Source organism: Rhea pennata, chromosome 28 (assembly GCF_028389875.1).
Source record: "Rhea pennata isolate bPtePen1 chromosome 28, bPtePen1.pri, whole genome shotgun sequence".
Lineage (NCBI taxonomy): Eukaryota > Metazoa > Chordata > Aves > Rheiformes > Rheidae > Rhea > Rhea pennata.
Window position 1 is genome coordinate 5,100,103 of NC_084690.1, and position 21,012 is coordinate 5,121,114.

At 49.4% G+C, this 21,012-nt stretch overlaps 2 protein-coding genes across 12 annotated transcripts in view; one reads left to right on the top strand and one right to left on the bottom strand.

The window, feature by feature from the left end:
- The window catches only part of NSD3 (nuclear receptor binding SET domain protein 3), a 53,554-nt gene extending 47,670 nt beyond the window's left edge, over positions 1 to 5,884 (bottom strand). For 8 of the 10 annotated variants that reach the window (XR_009960947.1, XR_009960948.1, XM_062596960.1 and 5 more), the window contains exon 1: positions 357 to 490. The gene's annotated coding sequence lies outside the window, so the exon portion shown is untranslated. Of the gene's footprint in view, positions 1 to 356; positions 491 to 4,155; positions 4,425 to 5,860 lie in introns of those variants that run through there. The other 2 variants (XM_062596959.1, XM_062596957.1) reach the window with 2 other exon arrangements.
- Positions 5,885 to 5,963: 79 nt separating this feature from the next.
- Positions 5,964 to 15,081, top strand: LETM2 (leucine zipper and EF-hand containing transmembrane protein 2). 2 transcript variants are annotated; one of them, XM_062596965.1, is made up of 11 exons: positions 5,964 to 6,092; positions 7,236 to 7,498; positions 8,288 to 8,738; positions 8,866 to 9,009; positions 9,432 to 9,566; positions 9,818 to 10,021; positions 11,125 to 11,244; positions 11,885 to 11,995; positions 12,135 to 12,224; positions 12,950 to 13,024; positions 13,634 to 15,081. In XM_062596965.1, exons 2-11 carry the CDS (start codon positions 7,452 to 7,454, stop codon positions 13,682 to 13,684), a joined length of 1,428 nt encoding a protein of 475 aa, XP_062452949.1. In that variant the 5' UTR covers positions 5,964 to 6,092; positions 7,236 to 7,451; the 3' UTR covers positions 13,685 to 15,081. The 2 variants fall into 2 exon arrangements, with proteins under 2 accessions (XP_062452949.1, XP_062452950.1); XM_062596966.1 differs by having other exon boundaries at positions 7,239 to 7,498.
- The last annotated feature ends 5,931 nt before the right edge of the window (positions 15,082 to 21,012 follow it).

Sequence of the window (21,012 nt, forward strand, 5' to 3'; positions counted from 1 at the left end):
CCGGCTCGCGCGCGGCTCCCGAGCGCGCCGCGAGAAGCTGCCGCGGATCCCGCTCCGCCGCCACACAGGCCGGGCAGAGCTCGGAGCCGTCCCAGCGCCGCGCGGCACCGGCTCCGCCGAACTTCCCCCCGCTCCGAGAAACGATTCGGGGCTCCGCGAGCCGGCGCGCTCCCGGCTGCGCCCGGGCCGCCCCGCGGGGCTGCGCTCGGCCGGCGGCGGCCCCCGCGCGGGCCCGGCCCGGCCCGGCCGCCCCCCGCCCGCGCCGCGCCGCGCCCCGCCGCAAACATGGCGGCCGCGGCCCCTTTAAGCCCCGGCGGCCGCGGCTCCCGCCCCGCCGGGCCCGGCCGCCCCCTCACCTTCAGTCTGTTCCATTCTAACCGCCCCCGCCGCGTCCCACCTAGCCCAGCGGAGACAAAGGGCGGCGGCGGGCGGCGGCGGGCCTGCCCGCCTCCTCCCGCGGCAGCAGGCCGCGACGCAGCCCCGGCCTCGATTTCCGCGCCGCCGCCGCCGCTGCTGGCGCCGGGCCCCGCCCCGGGAGGCCGCGCGCTGCCGGCCCCGCGCGGTGGCGGCCGAGGGGGGGCGCTCGGCGGGGCGCGGGCGACCGCTGGCGGCGGGGGAAGGCGGCGCTGCGTGCCGCTGTGCCCGGGTCCCGGCCCCGCTCGCGCGCCCGCCGCCGCCTCCGCCCCCCCGCCGCCGCGCTCCGCGCAGGCGCGCGCAGGCGCCGCCGCCGGCCCGCGCGCCCATTGGCCGCCGGGCGGCGCCCGCCGCGGGGCATGCTGGGGGCTGTAGTCCCGCGGCGCGCCCCGCAGAGCCGAGCGGCGGCGCCCGGGCCGGGCCGAGGAAGAAAACGCTGTCATCCTCCACAGCTTCCACCCCTCCCGGCCGCGAAGCTACGCGCGGGTGTGTTTGCAATCAGTTCCCCTCCTCCACAACTCTGGAGTCTCGCCTTTGCAGAACACAGATGAACTACGCGTAATAAATCTTTCCTGCAGAAAAAAAAAAAGAAAGAAAAAAAGGCATGCAAAAGAGAGGGAAAAAAAAGAAAATGGAAAGCAAGACAACAAGACAAGCGCGAGCGAATTGAAAGTAAACAAGATGGAAAGGTAGTATGACGTCTGTTACCAGAGGAAAAAAAAATCAATAATAAAACAAGATGAATTAGCTGGAAAGAGAGCCATGATCCAACATGAAAGAGGAAACTGAAGAGATACGAGCTTTGCGAGTCACTGAACAAAGACTGAGCAATGATTTCCAAATTTATGGCATTTCCCATTGCCCAGAACCCGGCGGCTCAGAGCCCACAACAAGGAGGCGTTTTTGTTGTCTATGCTCTGGGGGGTGGTGGTGGTGGTGAGAAATTGCTGTAATAAAGTGAATTTAAAAAGCAATTCTCCTCCTACTAAACACAATAAGTCATCAAAAATGGAGGTGACCTAGAAAAGGCTTTCTCCCTCTTCTGCTCCCTTCTGTAAATTCTGCAGCCCTAAATACTTAGTATTACTGGGGGAGGGAGGGAGTTACTGATGCTCTCACAGCTGAAGTAGTCACGGGGTGGGAATTTATTTTCTTTTTGATTCCCTTTGACAGCTAAGCAACATACTGACAGAAATTCTTGTTTTCCTCCATTTTGCTCAAATACAGTTTTCCTTCACATTAGTTTTTCCTGCTCCCGATGGGCTTACATTTAATGTACTGTGGGCTCTTGAAGCGATCTGTTGGTTAGGAAACTACACACAGAGCTAAAAATGAATCCAGATCAAGGAAGCACTATAACACTTTTCTGCTCTTAAGGAAGATTGGATAATCTGTGCAGTGGTTAGCAGAGCACATGGAATGTGGGAAAAATAAAACGCAGTTTTTGCTCCCTAAGACAAGTATTAGCTATCTACTGGTAAAGGAAATACCGGGTTTTTGAAAAATATCGACCTTTCCAAGGAACAAAGACTGAAAATACAGTAAGATTTTAACCTGAACTCCTGAAAATGTAGGGGAAAGCAAAGTTCAGTGGGGCAGAGTTTTACTAGCTGCTTTTTAGCATAAGAAGTTAATTTAAAACTCCGCATATTGAATGGTTTCTTATGTGCCCAAAAGAATCTTTACTCATGCTTTGTGCAGGCACTACAAGAAAGACAGCTAGCCACCAGGAGAGGAACATACGTTCGCGAGTAATTAGTGATCCCTAACAGGATCACCATCCAGCCTGTGCTGGGTACCTATCGGTACTTGACACCACTTTGACACTCGCTCTGAACAAGGGAAGCAGCACTTTTGTCTCCCTGCAGGCACTCAGGGGCCGGTTCTGTGCCTCTCTGCCAGACTCGGCATTTCCAGCTCACGGGGGATCATCACAAGCAGCACAGGCCACCGAGCAACCGCAGCTGCATCAGTAGCGGAACCCAGCACTCCTCGTGGGCCACACAGCGGGCGCTTTACAACAACCCGAAAGACACACGCGAGAGAAAAATTATTTTTGAGCAATCCAAGAGGTGTTCTGCTTTTCCTGAAGAATCTTCCTCTTTAAATGAAGTATGATAATTGCTACCAGAAGCTGTGCCCCAAATCACACTGTGTATGTGTTAAAGAAGAGTTCAGAGATGCTGTCTACAGCCGGACAAACAGACCCATGCCTGGGACGATTCCCCAAAAGGGTGGCATTGCTAACTCCGTGGAAGCTAAGGCGGCTCTGAACAGCATTTTAGAAGCTCCAACTCTTCAACAAGGCTTTAAGTAGACACTGTCAGGCAAGATGCTCTGATCCCCTCACATGCTTTAGGGAATTTCCTAAAGGCCGAGCACTTAAAATAGCATGGGAACATGCAAACATCAGCATTTAAAAGAAAGAAAAAAAAAGCGGGTGGGGGTGGGGGGGAAGGAGCTTCTAGCACTCATTCATGGGGAAAAAAATCTTGAAAACAGAATTTGAGTATGTCTGAATCACAATTCTGAACACTGAAAATTATAAAGTAAATAAACACATCCAACAATGACTGTGGTCTGTATTCTTTTAGAAGGCAATAACCAGCTCGCAGATTTACATTGAAATATGTCTCTGATGAGACAACATAAGCTCTTCCAAGTTCTTGAAAGGTTTCGAGTAGTACAATAATGTAAATCTTCCACTCTAGCACGATGAATAAAGGATATCTTCTTGAGCTGCGTTCAGAGGGAAGAGATTGTTTTTGGCTATTCACCTACTCTCGATTTCCTATTCTGCTAATGCTTCAAGCAAGAACCTTCCGGGGGGGGGGGGGGGAAGATATCTTTTTTTTGATCCCAAGGCAGCAACTAGCTTAGTAGAATACATTTTGGCAGAATAGGGCACACAGGAACTAAATTGTACTATTACATTGTCTGTATTAACAACGCAGAAATGCTTTTGAGAGTAAGAAAGGATTCAGATTAATGGTGATGTTCCCCCTCCAGAATTTAAAAGACTCGAAGACCAGCCCCTTATGGGAAATGTTCTTTCCAACCAAGGGAAAACAGCAATGTAATGAGACCTCTGGTGGTAGACCTTGGGAGCTTTCTTCCTCATTTCTTAGCAATCATTTTAAATTCTATTTTTACTTTATAAAATATTGTTCACTCGTTGAGGCACTGGTTAGCAAAGTTGCCAATGAGTTAAGCGTATTCTGCCTTGTGGGTGTTATAGTATTTTCACACATTAAACTCTCAAACACACAAGCCATTCCAAGAGACACTAAGTCTACTGTCATCCACCCAGAACATTTCTCCAGCTGCCTACTTGTTTCATCATATTTGCAGATCTATAGATTCTGTCTCAGACATGCCAGGGCTTGAAGATTCCATCTGATGCTTAATTCCATGCAAACCTGTTCTCAGGCAATAACACGCAAAAGGAGACTCTCCTCCTATAGGCAGCTTTGTACACACAGCTGCTCAAAATACACACTGCTCTATATATAGAAATAAACCGCAATCATTTAAACTTGAATCTTTTAAGTTTTGTTCTGTACAACAAAATCAAGGGATTCTACTACTGGTCTGCTAGATAATGTGGGTTAGCTATCACAGGTTACTGAACTACTGATCACATTTTCACTTTTGAAAACCCTGTAAACATACCAGGAAACATTTAGTATGGAAACAGATCAACTTCAGCATCAGAGTTACCGGCTTAATAAGCTCTCTTACCTCCTGCCAAAACTTGAGCCAAAGCTTTGTAGGATCCAGCAGGAGCAAGCAGCAGAAGGAAAAAGTCACTTTCTGCCAAGATCTTGTCTTCAAACATGTCTCTGAGTTTATCTTATGCTCTCCTGGCACTAAGTAAACAACAATTAGAAGGCGCAGACGAAGACCTTTCAGCAGCAGACTTCCTCTTTTCTTGGCATTTGGGCAGAAGGCTCTGTCATTTCACGGGGGCACACCGAGCTAACACGATGGCTTGAAGGGAGACTCGCTAGAAGCGCTAAGAGCCGGCAGGGAAGGGAAGGGCTCCCCGTATTTCCGTGCCCAGAGCCCCCCGGCTGCGGCTCCCCCCCGCCCCGGGCCGTGCAGACACACCCAGCTGAACAGGAACTCGGGCGCCCGGTGGGTGGAGGGGACGGCCCCGCCGGCAGGCCTCGTGCCTGCGCCCGGGGCGCTGCCCCGCCGCACGGGGGGCTGCGGGGGAGAGGGCCGCCCCGAGGGGCCGCGGCAGGCTGGGCGCCCCGAGGGGCCGCGGGGGAGAGGGCGCCCCGAGGGGCCGCGGGGGAGAGGGCCGCCCCGAGGGGCTGCGGCAGGCCGGGCGCCCCGAGGGGCCACGGGGGAGAGGGCCGCCCCGAGGGGCCGCGGCAGGCCGGGCGCCCCGAGGGGCTGCAGCCGGGCCCGAGGAGGCTGATGGAGGCCGGGTGCCCCGATGGGCCGCGGGGGAGAGGGCCGCCCCGAGGGGCTGCGGCAGGCCGGGCGCCCCGAGGGGCCGCGGGGGAGAGGGCCGCCCCGAGGGGCCACGGCCGGGCCCGAGGAGGCTGCGGGAGGCCGGGTGCCCCGATGGGCCGCGGGGGAGAGGGCCGCCCCGAGGGGCCACGGCAGGCCGGGCGCCCCGAGGGGCCGCGGGGGAGAGGGCCGCCCCGAGGGGCCGCGGGGGAGAGGGCCGCCCCGAGGGGCCACGGCAGGCCGGGCGCCCCGAGGAGCCGCGGGGGAGAGGGCCGCCCCGAGGGGCCGCGGGAGGCCGGGCGCCCCGAGGGGCCGCGGGGGAGAGGGCCGCCCCGAGGGGCCGCGGGAGGCCGGGCGCCCCGAGGGGCCGCGGGGGAGAGGGCGCCCCGAGGGGCCGCGGGGGAGAGGGCCGCCCCGAGGGGTTGCGGGAGGCCGGGCGCCCCGAGGGGCCGCGGGGGAGAGGGCCGCCCCGAGGGGCCGCGGGGGAGAGGGCGCCCCGAGGGGCCGCGGGGGAGAGGGCCGCCCCGAGGGGCCGCGGGGGAGAGGGCGCCCCGAGGGGCCGCGGGGGAGAGGGCCGCCCCGAGGGGCCGCGGGGGAGAGGGCCGCCCCGAGGGGCTGCAGCAGGCTGGGCGCCCCGAGGGGCCGCGGGGGAGAGGGCCGCCCCGAGGGGCCGCGGGGGAGAGGGCCGCCCCGAGGGGCCGCGGCCGGGCCCTAGGAGGCTGCGGGAGGCCGGTGTAGGCCCGGAGCGGCCCCCCCAGCCCCACGGCGCTCCTTCCTTCCTTCCTTCCTTCCTTCCTTCCTTCCTTCCTTCCTTCCTTCCTTCCTTCCCGGCTCTGACGACACGCCTTGACCCTCTTCCTCCTCCCCCTCCCTCGCCTCGCGGTGACGTCACGCACCGGCTCATGACATCATCCCGAAGGCCCGCCCCTCCAGCACGTCCGCACTGCCGCCCCCGAAGCCAATGAGCGGCCCTCTTAAAGGTCACCTCAGGTCAAGCCCCGCCCTCTCGCTGCTCCCATTGGCTAGCGTCTGCCAGGGCCGCAGTTGCGCGTTCCCATTGGCTTCTGCTGAAGGCGCTGTGACGCTACGCTCTGGCGTGACGGCAGGAGAACCATAGAGCGGCGCGCGGCGGGCTAGAGCGCTTGGGGCAGGGCGTGATGGTCCTCCGCGGGCGGACTGAGGCGGCGGCCGGGCCCTCTGCGGGAAGCGGGGCGGCGGTGAGGGGGCCGTTGGGGGGGAGGGGGAGGAGCCGGCACCGGGACACCCGGGGCCAGCCGGGGAGGGGGGGCTGGCGTCCGTGGGTCCAGCGTTTTTTGGGGGGCTGGATCAGCACCGGGACACTTGGGCCCTTCCCAGTTTTTTGGGGAGAGAGGGGCTGGATCAGCACTGGGACACCTGGGCCCATCCGGCTTTGGAGGGGGGAGAGGGGCTGGATCAGCACTGGGACACCCAGGCCCGTCCGGCTTTGGAGGGGGGAGAGGGACTGGATCAGCACTGGGACACCCGGGCCCATCCAGCTTGGGAGGGGGGAGAGGGACTGGATCAGCACTGGGACACCCGGGCCCGTCCAGCTTGGGGGGGGGGAGAGGGGCTGGATCAGCACTGGGACACCCGGGCCCGTCCGGCTTTGGAGGGGGGAGAGGGGCTGGATCAGCACTGGGACACCCAGGCCCGTCCGGCTTTGGAGGGGGGAGAGGGACTGGATCAGCACTGGGACACCCGGGCCCGTCCGGCTTTGGAGGGGGGAGAGGGGCTGGATCAGCACTGGGACACCCGGGCCCATCCGGCTTTGGAGGGGGGAGAGGGGCTGGATCAGCACTGGGACACCCGGGCCCATCCAGCTTGGGAGGGGGGAGAGGGACTGGATCAGCACTGGGACACCCGGGCCCGTCCAGCTTGGGGGGGGGGAGAGGGGCTGGATCAGCACTGGGACACCCGGGCCCGTCCGGCTTTGGAGGGGGGAGAGGGACTGGATCAGCACTGGGACACCCGGGCCCGTCCAGCTTGGGGGGGGGGGGAGAGGGGCTGGATCAGCACTGGGACACCCGGGCCCGTCCGGCTTTGGAGGGGGGAGAGGGACTGGATCAGCACCAGGACACCCAGGCCCGTCCAGCTTGGGGGGGGGGAGAGGGACTGGATCAGCACCGGGACACTTGGGCCCTTCCCAGTTTTTTGGGGAGAGAGGGGCTGGATCAGCACTGGGACACCCGGGCCCGTCCGGCTTTGGAGGGGGGAGAGGGGCTGGATCAGCACCAGGACACTTGGGCCCTTCCTGACTTGGGGGGGATGAGGGGGGTGCCTCCCACAGAGCTGCCCGTAGCCCCCGTGGTGCTGACACCTTCCCCTCGCACTGACCACAGCAGCACAGCGGAGGAGGTGATGCGTGAGAGGCGCCGCAGCGGTGCCCTGCCAGGGCTCGGCCCCCCGGCACGGACGGACGTCTCCGGCGGACGGCTGCAACGCTCTCCGCCGGCTCCCTGAGCCTCTGGCACCCGGGTCAGCCGCTGTCGCTGTCGTTGGAAATGACCGTCCCTCTGCTCTTGGCATCCAGTCAGAGCTGATAACTCCGTGGCACCATGGCCTTCTACAGCTGCAGCATGCTGTGTGCAATAGCTAGGTCAAGGTAAGGTATAGAATGCTTATTTTTTTACATGTACTTCATACTTGAGCATTCCTTCCTGTTAGTTTTCATACTGAATTGTTATTAAATTAGTAATTAAGCTAGGGATGGTCACTCATGCATATGGAAATGAGGAGGCTCTCTTGCTTCGTAACACTCTATGTTAAGGGTGACTGGTGCTGTTCTGGTGTTTGATAGTGTACAGTTCAGGGCAAAACCAATGCTTTAAACTAAAGTTGACATGGCCCAAACTTCCACAAGAGACTAACTGGCCAAGTACTAGTAGTGTTAAGTTTGGTTTATGTAAAACACAAGGGTTTTCTGCAATGACTGTAATCTATATTAGTCTGAGGTCTTTTCATCCTGTCCTTACACAAATAAGAGCTCCAATTATCTAACCACATGTCTCTCTCCAGTGTTCAGCATGTTGCTGACAGGGGAAGTATGAGAGAGAGCAAATGCAGAGTATCAGTTTCAAAACACATGGGAAAAAATAATGTTTTGCTTTTTCTTAGTTTGCAACTGGTAAATTTTAGCCAATGCAATTGCTAGAAGGGCTTTCTAGAAGAGATCTGTAGTCTTCACTTACTCTTCTCAGAGAAAAGTTAGTAACATGAAACAAATTCTCAGTATTTTATCTTTTGGTGAAGGATCAGAACCTCAGATACTGAGAGAGTTGCAAGAGTAATTCCACAAGATTAATCTGGCACTGAGAGCATTAATTTATATGTAAAGTTTAGTTAGCTCGGACACAATGTAGTGTCACTTGCTTAAATACACTTCCATTTTCAGAAGCTCCCATCTCCTTGTGCACTCCAGTTCTCCGTATTCTCCTGCAGTTGCTTTTGTCCAACTAGTGGATTCTCATTTAAATGGGACTTGCATAAGACACTCCAAAACCCAGCAGATATTGCACCACGCACAGCTGGGCACTGGCCTACCTCATTCAGGAACTAAAGTTGTGCGAACATTTCACACATCCACTTACTTGCATCAGGAGCTTCAAGATAAACCTCCGCCCAGCCGAAGTACTGTAAACCAGGGCACTGAGCCTCTTAAAACTCCAACAAAACAAGGAACAGAGACTGCTGTGGGAAAAAAGTCGTTACACCAAAAAATTGTGGATGAATTGAAACATTACTACAATGGATTCCACTTGCTTTGGATCGACACTAAGGTTGCTGCCAGGATGCTGTGGAGGCTGTTACATGGTCAGGTTCTCACTAGGAGAGAGAGACGAAGGGTACGTGCCAGACACCTTGCTAAAATGCATTAAGCAGCTTATTGTAACCTCTCATTTTCCAAGTTTCTTTAGAACAAATTTTTTGCAGAGTTGAAAAATAATCCATGCTGTGCTCTTCTTTGTACAGTTGCTCAGAACTTGTGCAGATCTCTTCCGGCTGGTTCCTTTCCTGGTATTTGTCATTGTGCCCTTCATGGAATTTCTGTTACCTGTATTCTTGAAAATCTTCCCTGAAATGCTGCCCTCAACGTTTGAGACAGAGTCAAAAAAGGTTTGTGTCCTTTTTGAAGATATTTTGTACTCCATTGCATTGAGCCACAGACATTTAGCCACTAGCAGAGAAGGATAGTATCTAACCAAAGTAATCCTGAGCTCTGTGAGTTTAAGACAATTACTAGATTGTTCAAGCCACAAATCAAACATTTTGAAACATTAAAGTGTAGGCATGTATGCACATGTCTTGTTGGTAGAATTAGCCTGGTACCTGAGAATGACAAAGATATGTATTTTTACTACTCAGACCTAAAAAAAAATATCAAGAGTAGTTTGATGATGGTAGTGGTGAACAATTTGATTTTCTAAATGAATCAAAACCTGTTGAATTTAGTACCGAAGTCTCGCTCTTTCCCAGAGTCCTGCTCACTCTCACTTTTCAAGTGGAATTTCTAATTGTATCTTGTTTCCAAAATGAAGGAAGAAAAGCAAAAAAAGAGATTAAATGCAAAGCTGGAGTTAGCAAAGTTCCTGCAGGAGACCATTGCAGAGATGGCCAAAAGGAACAAAGCAGATACAGGAGAAGGAAAACAATTCTCTTCCTATGTGCACCAGGTAAAATGGGCTGTGCTGGGGATAACAGTGGAACAACAGTTTTACCCTGTGAAATCCTTTGAGTGGCTACTCAAAGGCACCTTTTTACATTAGGCTTTTAACTATATCATTCTTTGTCTCCAGCAAGAAACAGGAGTGCCAGTGTGAGAAATGGGAAGGGGTTCCTTTAGAGGGGGAAGAGAGTTTGGAAACCATGATCCTGTTTTTGTTTGAATGGCTTTTGGCTGTAGTGCCTTTGGTTTGTTGTTCAGATTCGTCACACTGGTCACCAGCCCAGTACTCAAGAGATCGTGCGCTTCTCCAAGCTCTTTGAGGATGAACTGACCCTGGAACACCTGGAACGGCCACAGTTGGTAGCTCTATGCAAATTGCTTGAGCTACAGCCCATCGGCACCAACAATCTGCTTCGCTTTCAACTTCTTTTGAGACTCAGGACTATCAAGACAGATGACGAGGTAAGTTTAAAATAGCATAGAGACTGCTCAGATGGAATACACACTTCTTGGCTGTCTGAAGTTCTGCCCTCTGAACCGCAGATTAGCCATCTTATGTAAGACGTGTCACTGCCCACACTCCATCCTGGGATGTGTGAAGTTTAATATACCCTTATGCTTTTATTCTGGAGTCATGCTAATTTGTAAAATAAGATTCTAATTCTGTAATAAGTACTGTGGGGGAGGGGGAACCACAGGTTCTAACCAACTGAGCTCAATGTGAATTTATGTAGTAGCTTATGAAGTGGCCTTCTCCAGGCTGAACAAACCCAGCTAAGAGGCAGTCTGCTTGCTTCTTTCAGCTAAGGGGATTTATTGACAGAGGGGAGCCAGACTTTGAGATACATAGCAAAAAGATGATAGGAAATGGTTGTAAGTTGCAGCAAGGAAAATTCCAACTTGATAGCGAGGAAAACAAATTGATGTGGTGAACTGAAAAAACAGAAAAGAATAAAAGGAACAGGTTGCCCAGAGGAATCCCCATTCTTGAGGGAGAATCAAAACACACGTGGAAAAGACTGAGCGGTATGAAGCAAGTTTGAAGCTAACTTTGCTTTGAATGAGAAGCCGGACTGGGGACCTCTAGAAGTCCCCTCCAGCCTACATTCTGTGACTTTGTAGAAATTTTGATTTGAAACGGTGTTAAAACTCTTACTAGAATGTGGAAGAAAGACTAAAGAACTACTTACTAGTAAGATGTGGCCAGCTCTGAAAGGCATATGCAACTACAGGTTCAACTTTAAAGTGTGCAGTCTTGACAGTAATCAGGATTACCCACCTGCAGGCAAATTCAAACCTGCAGGATTACATGGAAAAGTAAAAACATTCTCATTAGTACTTCAGAAGTCAAGGCCAAAGTTTTTCCACCTTCTGTAGCTGAAGATTGACAGCTTTCAATGAGAGAATAAATTATCCACAAGAGTCAGTTCTGTCTTGTCTTTTTGTATTACTGTCACTTTACGCATATTTATCTAAGCAGATAGTTCTTTGGCCTCAAGCTTTTCAAGCACATCAGGTTTTTAGCTTATTGTATGCCAAGACAGGAACGTTCCTTTTCATTTCAGATGATTGCCAAGGAAGGAGTTAATGGCTTGAGTGTGTCTGAACTTCAGAGTGCATGCAGAGCTAGAGGAATGCGATCGTTGGGTCTCTCAGCAGAACAACTGAAGGAACAGCTCAGACAGGCAAGTAGAATCTGATCAGGTCTACTCTTGCTTGGCAAGGTTTCTTCTAGGACAGAATAGCGTGCAGTGTTCAGATCAAACGGGCACAGGTCTCACTGAGAATTCCTGCAAGTGTTTTTAGACTGATCCTTACCTGCATAGCTGAGCTTTAAAACATGAAATACCCAGATTATGGCATAGACTAAAGAGAAAAACAAAAAGCATCAAGGCTTAGTAGAAACAGAATGAGGGAACAAAGATGTTTTAAGCTTCTAAAAGAGCAAAGACTTGTAATAGAGCCAACACTGGTCTTTTATAAGCATTCAAATTATGGATACTGATGTAGGTGCTATATTTTGGGTAATCTATTGAGAATTCAAAGTACTTAGCTTTCGTTGTTGGCTATTCGTAAGTAGTGATGTTGGTACCTCACCAGTGGCTCTAACTCTGGAAGTTTCCTCTATGTTATCTGTTCCATACAGTGTTCTTAGCTCTTCTAAACTATTTCTTCTCATTGTGGTAACTTAAAACTGTATTAGCCAAATCCAAAGTGGCTTTAAGATATTTAAGGACAAGAAGTGCAATATACATGAGTACAAAGTTTAAATGTATGTCTTAGAGCCAATATAAAATAACTTTTCCTTCTTTTTTCTTCTAATAGTGGCTAGATCTACATTTAAAAGAGAATGTTCCACCTTCTCTACTCCTGCTTTCCCGTGCCTTGTACTTGATAGATATAAAGCCACAATCTGTTCAGGTACCACAAAATAAGGTGAGTTGTTTGAATAAAGCTTTCAAGTTAATAGTTTAGACGTTTATACATTATAAACAATGAAGTACTGAGATACATGAAACTTCTTTGATCCTCAAAGTGGAGAAGTCATCTGTCTGAGTTATATGTTCTTCCTTAGGTAGATGAAACTACCGAAGAAGTCATGTCACCTCTTCCTGACGATCAAGAGACTTTAGTGGATTCTGCCCCCATTGTACAGGGAAGAAAGGTTAGAAGATAACAGTCTACAAGTAGAAAAATGAATGTATAGTGCTGTGACCTTTGGGAAGAGCAAACCTTTCTGAAGCTGGGGTGGGGGAGCAATGTGACACCGTTGCACAGAGCACAAACAGTTTATATTCTTGCACTGTGTGCATGTTTTTGCCCCTGAGAGCCTCACAGTGACTGTCTTAACAAGGTAACAATCAATGAAAAGGTAAAGAGGTCTGCTGTGGCATGTCTGGTCCTACTGATGGAAACAGCTTGTTATTCAATGCCACATTCCTGGCTTTCAGCAGAAGACTCACAAGCTTTTAAGTTGCTTTATTCATATAAAGCGAATAAAGTCATCTTCAATCCAGGTACATTTAGCTAACAGAAACTGGTTAAAGGTGACTTGTTTTCAGCTCTCCTAGTGAACTTGGGCTTTTTTGTCCACAGCAAAAAGAGCCAAAATACCTAGATAAAGAAAGCCCAAGCTTTTGGTTCTGAATATAGAAGAACTCATTAGTCCAAACTGATAGAAGGGGAATATTGTGTCAGCTGTAAGGAGGATTTCCAAATAGCTCTGTTGAGTAATCTAGGAGAGATGATGGAAATGCTAGCATATAGCTTTCAAAAACATGCCTTGCAGGGAACTGCCTTATTCAGATAGGGGAAGGGACTGCACAGGGTCTAGCTACAGCTTTGTTTTCTGATAGGGTTCTGTGAGTTAAAACTCCTTTTTCCTTAAAGAATGAAGAATTCATATCTCAGTCATCAGCGAAACTGCCAGTCTCAGAAGTATCACTTAAGCCATCAACACAAGAGGTAAGATTTTAAAAATTATTTGGCTGTTCTAAAGGAGATCTTTCTTCACACAGCTTGTAGTCAAGCTGCAGAACTCTATTCTACAAGATTTTGTGGATATTTAGTTCAGGGAGTGACTGGAGAAATTTATGGAAGAGAACCGCATCAAGGTTTGTTAAATACAAAAGATACCACATATGGCTGAGGAAGACTCCAGTCAAATTGGGGTAGGTAGGGGAACATTCTGGGGAATTATCAGTGTGTTCTGTTCATGTTCGTACTCCTGCCTAAGCATCTGCTTTTGACCACTGGAATAGACCAGCCTTCAGTCAGAACCAGGATTGTTCTGCATCTTTAAAGACATTTCTACAGTGAATGCCTTTTTTTCTGTATTGTTTTCGTTCTTCAAATATTTGATTTAAATTTAGCTGCTTACACATGGATCAAGGATGCCTGCTTTAGACAATTGGGAGAACGCTTTTACCCTGAGGAGCTTTGGTCTCAGTCAACTGTTACTCTCTAGAACAGCTTCCCATATTAAGTGGAAGATCCTTGCTTCAGAAAGTTTCAGATTTTGAAAAGCATTTATATTGGTACTGCCTAAAGTCTGCGGCTTTCTTTTACATTTAGACTAAAATGGAAGCATCTCAGAGCAGCAAGGCCAGTGCCAATGGAGTTTAGCCTGAAGCCAGCATGAACTGTCCAACATGAAGAGAAAAGCTTTCATCTCTCCACCTCCTTGAACTAGAAGAGCAGTTTTCCAGGAGGCTGCTTTACACACAAAGGTGTCAGTAGCCCTAAGGGGCCTCTCAGTCTATTCCAGGCTTATTAGCAGCTAGGCCATGCTACAGCTGTCTAGATGGAGCCAGCTTCTCATTTGTACTGCATCCTTTACACACACCATTTTAACTTATGTTGTAAATATCTAAATATTTATGTTATTGTCTGTGCTGTTTCTTACTGAACAGGTGTACATGCTTGTAAACTTTAGGTAAGACAGCTTTTCATTTTCATGAAGGCCTGAGCACAGGGTGAGCTAGGCAGGAGCTGCAGGAAAGCCCATTCTGCAGTTTGAAATCCTGTTCAAGAGCTTAGCCCTACAGCCAGGGCTTGCAGCTTTCCCTGCTGCTGCAGCTTTACAGGCCTTGATCCTGGTTTGCATGGTTCAGCCTATAATTAGTGCACAAAATGACCACGTAGCTATTGCATTTAACGGTCATATTTGTACAGAAGAGATTAGCCACTGCGAAGGAGAGGAGGACCAGTGCTCTACTCATGGGTGTGTTTGAACTGTTCAGAAAGACTTTACTGTTCTCCTCTGGCCTACCGTGCTTTAAGAGGACAGCTTCCACTCCATGAGCACCCACACCCATCAGTAGCTGCTGCAGCAGGGGACCTGCCCAGGTGCCAAACACTGTTGCAGCAGAAGACAGACTTGCATTTTTCAGGATCTTGCTGGCTCACATGCTGGGGGCAGCAATTGGAGGTGCACACACATTTCTCGAGTCTGAAGTAAGACTTGGTAAACCTTATCAGGCTCAGAACTATGCAGCAGCAAGTGCTCTCAGACTTAACACATTACAAGTAATTCTTCATACACTCCAGTGTTGACTGTTTTCTTGGTAGATTGTATATGAAAAGCTGTTTTTAGAATTTGTTAATTTTTGGACTTTGGCCTATTTAAATGTTCAAAAATTATTCACTTCATGGACATTAAAAATGATATTTATATTTACTGTAAAATTAAAGTTAAACTTGGTGCTAAGTAGAATGAAACATCTCTTTTAGAGGTCAGATGGCCTTTAGAACAATCCAACCCTAAAAAGCCAGTCAGGTGTTATCAGCACTTTAAAATATGTTACTTAGTAGCAATGCAGAAGCAGCTTGCAGAAGACAGCATTGTACTGTGCTTTTTGATTAGTATGCTTCTATATCTGCATCTCTGTCTTGTTAGTACAAGCAGTATGCGAAGGTGAATATCTGTATTTTTTTTAACTGGTGGTTAGTAAACTAGAGCAATGTTGTTCCAATAAATGCCCCATTGCTCAAGTGTCACTCCTGCTTCAGTTTAGCACGGGTGAGGTGTTGCTAGTAGGCATTACTTTGCTGACGCAGATAGAATAGCCTTTGGCTACCAGTCTATTCAACAGAAAGCTTTATCTCCTTGATGACACTGACGGTTGCTATCATTTGAACAGAACTGACTTGTCTGCAGAGCCTGCTTCTTCTAGAAAAGCCTTTTCCCAAAGAGCTGAGGACAGGCTTCATTCAGTACAAGATTTCACTGTGTTGAACGCTGAGGTCAGTAATGTAGAAGTAAAAGAATGCAAGTGATTTCTGTATTACAGCTGGAACATGCAAATGGTTAGATATAATTCCTGAATTCAGGACAAGTAAGAAGAGCTATGCTTTTACAGACAGGAGGAAACTTAATCTATTTGATAATGTAAGCTCAGTGCAATGTTGCAAAGGGTTTCTTAAAGTGCAAGATGAGAGAAAACTGTGAAATGAGCTCAAATAAGTTATTGCTGTAGATACTGAGATAACTCCACTCAGGCAGTTCAGTCATAGAACTTCATTATCTTAAGTCACTCTTACTTAGAAGCTGCTGTGTCAGTTCAGAAGCCAGAGTAATTGACTTATATGAGTGTTCCCTGGGAGTTAAGGATGTAGTCAGAGAAGTAGAAAAGCAGGTACAGTTATCAGAGAGTCACTGCCACACAGCCAAGGTTTCAGATCTCAGATTTGTTTGCAAATAGTGTTACATAATTGCAGCTCAAGAGCGATCTCCATATGATGTGTAGTTTAGCTAATACTAATCCAATTGGAGAGAACTGATTCCTGTCCCGTGATAGCAAGTACATGCAAAAATTCCATTACTATTGATGATTTTTTCCCCAGCTCTGCTACACTACCTCAAGCTCCCATTCTTTGCCAACAGTCAATACTTTACATTACTATTATCAAGGGACTTTTTTTTCTTGCACAATGAAAAGGGACCATGTAGTAACTGGGCAATGCATCAGTCACACAAATAAGTCTCAGCCAATGTTTTCTCTGTGCTGGAAATGACTGATGATATCTAATCAAATGCAAGGCTGTGCCTGGCTCCTCTACCAGGCTGTGAGAACTGCCCTCTCTGGCAGTTTTACATCAAGTAATTGGTGACCCATTACTTTTCAACTCAACAATAAGTCTTTGAACAGGATGTGTTGCAAGACTGTAATAGTGTGTTTCCTTGTTTCTACAGAGCGGAGTGGTAAATTCAGGCAGTAAACAATGAATTGTGGTTGTGCTCTAGTCAAAATGTAGTGACACAGTATCCTATAATACTGAAGATTGGTAAGAAACAGTTAAGGTGTATGGGAAGAGCTGTTTCTCCTTAGAGTTCCCTCATACCAGAAGAGCACTGCTTAGCCATTCATCCCTGACATAACTAAAAGGAAGTAGCAGATCCTCTCTCCCTGCCTGCATCTGCAGGAAGCATAGCTGCAAAAATGCAACTGTTCAAAAGTACAAAGACTGTACCAGATGTCTTTGTGCAAGAACATGAATGAGAAAGGCTATACCTGTAGCGTCTAGCAGTTTACTTCACTGGCTTTGCTTTGGTCAAAGCCTCATATGGCTGCATGCTGCAAATTCACAGTATATTTACTAAAGAATGAGTCTGATTCTTGGGCTTATTGCATCATGGGATTGGCCTGTCCCATGAACAAGCTCTGACCTAAGCAGGATGCAGAAGATGAGAAAGCCATGTCCATGCAATGTCTGGGTAGCCAGTGCCACTTCCCACCAGCAGATAGCAGCAACATTCAATTTTTGTATGGAAGTGCCCCCAAGCAGGTTGCTGCAAGTTACTGACTTGTTCAGGAGCATCTCAGATTTAATCCTAAGCACAGTACTTACCTACTTCCATCCTTGTAGCTGATGTATCCTGACCTTCAATGCCTCAGGTACTCATCATTGGGCAGGGCTGTGAACTCATCATTGGAGATGGAGAGCTACGATTTCGTAGGACTAGACCCAGGGAGCTAGTTCCAAATGTTAGGCTTCAAAAGCCTTTAAAAACAGATGCAGAGACCTTACACATCCTAGGTTTGCATAATATTTATGAAGCCCTTTTTATTTAAGCCAGGATCTTATCTCCAGATGTAAGTGACATTCAGCAAGCAGCATTAAAGGGACTCTTGTAAAAACAGGTCATATTGGTGATTGTATTGAGATCTCATTTGCTGTTTCTGCTGCTCCCCAGTTTCTGTGGCTACCTGAGCCAGCTTGGAAGGAAGACAGCCATGTGCATAGCACTATCCTCCAGTTCACACACACACAATCAACAGCCCTGCTGGGTTCAAGCTTCAGCTCCCCAAGCAACACATAAAAGCCACATGTACAAAGCACATTGCTAGCCCTTTCTCATTTTAAGGAGCTGGCTGCAACCCTACAACAACAGAACAGCACATAGAGAGTCTGGCCCTTGCACGCAACCCTACAATAACAAGCCAATGTCTATGTCAGGGAAGACAAAGTTTGACTGAGAAATTGTTTGATTTCCAGGGGCAATTAAGAGTCACTAGAGGAAACATTACCCAGAAATGCCCTCTTGACAGAGCCCTTCTGAAGGCAGCCATCATGGTTAAATAATTTCAGATTCACAGAATAAGCCATTCATTAGCGCAGAGTGTAATGAAGTGTTTTCAGCACTAACAGGACTTCAAAGTGTTCTGTTTTCTCCATGCCTGCAGTAACAGCTGAGCTTCAAAGCTCAGACCCTGCTGTTGTGTCCAGACCAGCTCAAGCCAATAGCAGCAAATGAAGTTACTTGAACTTGCGAACTACATGGCTGGCCCCTTGTGAGTTCACATTTTGCAGTCCTGCCCAAGTGCTGTGCAGCTGAGCTTTCTGCAGGCAGAGCGGCACTTTGCAGACGCCAGGATAGTGCTGCCTGAGAGCCTGTCTCCCCTAAACCACATCTGCCTCTTCCAAAAGATGAAGGGGAGAGTAAGCCGCAGGAAGATCCCAACTCAGCACCAGTGGAGCATATGTTAGTTCAAAATAGGGTTGCCCTAGGTTTCCATGCATGTGTGCATAAACACAGCAGCTGCTCTGCACAGTAGGACAGCTGTAACACACGAGAGGCTCTCTAGCTTGCACAGGCACCAGCAGGTTCCCCTGCACAGTGCAGCTCATGAGTGCAGGAGCCATGCCCTGCTCCCAGCTTCCCAAACAAACCCCCGCACAAGTAACAGCAGCACAAAAACACTATTCCACTGCTCTTCTTTTTATTGCTCACCAGGCCTTACTTTGTGTCAACCTTTAAACTCTCTGCTACTGTGTTTGTAGACTGTTAAAAAAACCTGTCTGATGTAACAAGTAAGACCAGAGGGTATCCTTTGAGCAGAAGAAATAGGCTCATCTCTTTCCTCTGCCTTAAAACTGCATCTCATGCAGATCAATATTTTAGACATGTAAACAGCTGAACAGGACCAGGCTGTCAGTTGTTTAGGAGACAGGGTCTGAAACACTAAACTTTGAATCAGTACTAGTGCTCTGCTTAGATCTAGGTAATTCTGACCCCTGCTTTCTTTCTAAGCCACAGGAGAGATTACAGGGAAAGGTAATTCACTGTTTCATTGCAGCAGTGTCATGGACAAGTATGGCTGTGTGCTGGGCAGTGCTAGCTATGCAGCTCTCCTGATAAGAGCATAAAGGAAAGATTTTGGTGTCCTTGCTTTTGGAACTGTAGAATCAACATTTTCATGTTTTCCAGCCTACCCACAAAGAGACGGGAGTTACTTAAGGAGAGTTATCTGAGGTGCCTGTGAATCACCTGACTCTGAGGACGAGGGCTTTAAGTAGAAACACACATTCACAGTGTTCTGGTAAGACAAGGGGCAAGTACTGAGTTTCTCAACAGACAAGGAGAGTTAATAGCAGCACCAGTTAACAAGTAACTTTTTCAAAGAAATCTCCACTTACAGCAGCTCAGCTGTTTAGGCAGATGCAGAAGTTACCAGCCAAAAGGAAAAAGCAGTTTTAAGACTACTTAACAACCTCAAATATAAAAGGACAAACCATACAGAATAAGGGAAAGAAAATAATAATAATAATAATAAACAATACCACTCAGCTCATCAGCTGGTATCCTGAGGTACCTGAGCTGAGCTGATGGACTGTCTTGTTGGGCCCTTGTTTCTAGAGCTAATCTACTAGTTAAAAGCAATTATGCAAAAGCTTTTTTTCTACCTTCTCAGCTTTAAAGACCTTTCTACCCCAGACCTGAAAGCCAAGGGAAGCTGTTTTCACATGTCGTGATATAAGTGGGAGATGGGAATCAGCAGGAGAAGAATTATCTCAGCCAGTTAGTGTTTCTGCTGGAGAGGGGCAAAGCCCTGTGTGGTTTTCCCAGGGCTGCACTGACCCTGCTAGGCTTGTGGGAACGGGATGTCCCCCAGATCCTGGCACTCTGCAGCACCCTCATGGCAGAGGCAGCGTAGCAAGGGGGGAATTCCTTCAGCCACTGGGACTCACTGCTGCTCTGAGTGTTGTCGGGGCCCTGCCAAGGGACAAGCACGACATTATTCTGGCAGCCTGCAAAGTTTTTAGGGCACTGAAGATGTTGGAGTTGAATTTCAAATTGTTAGGTGCTTTCCGGTTTTGTTGCAAGGAGTGGGCAGAAAATTACTGAGATAATACCCTTAATTTCCTGCAAAAGGATAATGTTCCCTTGAAAGACTACTCTGATACTCTTTAAATACATCTTAAGAGAACATCTTATACCACATAATACAGGGTAATGAGAGAAGTCAGGTTCTCCAGTCTGGTGCTCAAGTCCTGTGTCTGTTCCAGCTTCTGAACCCTACTGAACTCTCCCTAGCAGTGGGTAGCAATTGGCTAGGAAAGTTTAAGGTAAAACAAGCAGATAATAGCTCCTTCAGTACTTGCTTTTTTGGGGGTTGATCAGCTCAGGCAAGAGCAGCAGATCTGCTCAAATGGTCCAGCTGACAGGGACCATCCTGTGTTGTTCAGTGGATGTGTTCTGGCCAGGGCAACAGGTCCATCTGTTCGGGTCAGATGTCTACTCAGTTCTGCAGCCTTGCTTGAAACTCACCCACCACATCCGTGCGAGGGCCCAGCAGAACGTATTTCCCCTGGGTAGCCTCTAGAGCTAGAAGATTTTCTCTTCCCCACCACCACATTGCCTGGGAACATGCTTCAGGCAGACCAGGATGTCTCCAGTGCTGCTCAGCTCCGCGGTCTCAACAGCTTCGCTGGGGGCTGTCACCAGAGCTGCGAGTGACCTGGTCCGTGTGCAGGGGCCTGTGACTGCAGGACACCTGCCCTAGGTGATTCTTCTAGCTGTATGTGCCTAGCTAGAGTAGCTGTGGTGCTGGGACCTGCAAATTCCAGATTGGTGTTCTGGCATCAGATTGCCCAAAGCGAGTGAAAGAACCACACAACGTCACGGTCTCCCTTCTGCCACAGTGGGAGCACAGTGGGGACCCGTTCTCCGCTGGTTTTGCAGGCATTACAGTGATTAGCAATAATTAACATGGGAAGCAGCGGTTGGTCTCGCAGGGGAGGTTAATTGTGCTCGGGGCGTTATGCAACCACTGCGGATCTCCTCGGGCGCTCAGCCGAGAGGCGCTCGTGTGGCTGCTTGCAGGCTGGATGCAGGCAGCCTCCTCCGCGCGCTCCCCGGGGAGCAGAGCACCCGCAGAGCCCGCTTCCCGTGCGTGCCCCATCCGCGGGGCCCACCAGGACTGCATCATCGGCGCTCAGCCGGGCGTCCGGCGCATCCCGCTCCCCCGGCTCCTCCCTGCCTCGGAAAGCTATGCCAGCGGGCACGCAAGGGGTGACTTCTCATTTGCTTTCCTGCTGTTCTTTTAATTCAGAAAGATCTGGAAACAAGGCTTGATCTCCCCTGGTTTTGCAGTGATATTACCTGCCAGCTCTGACTTTTGGCTTAAAACCAGCACCAAATTACTAATAAAAAATCCCCTTCTCCTAGA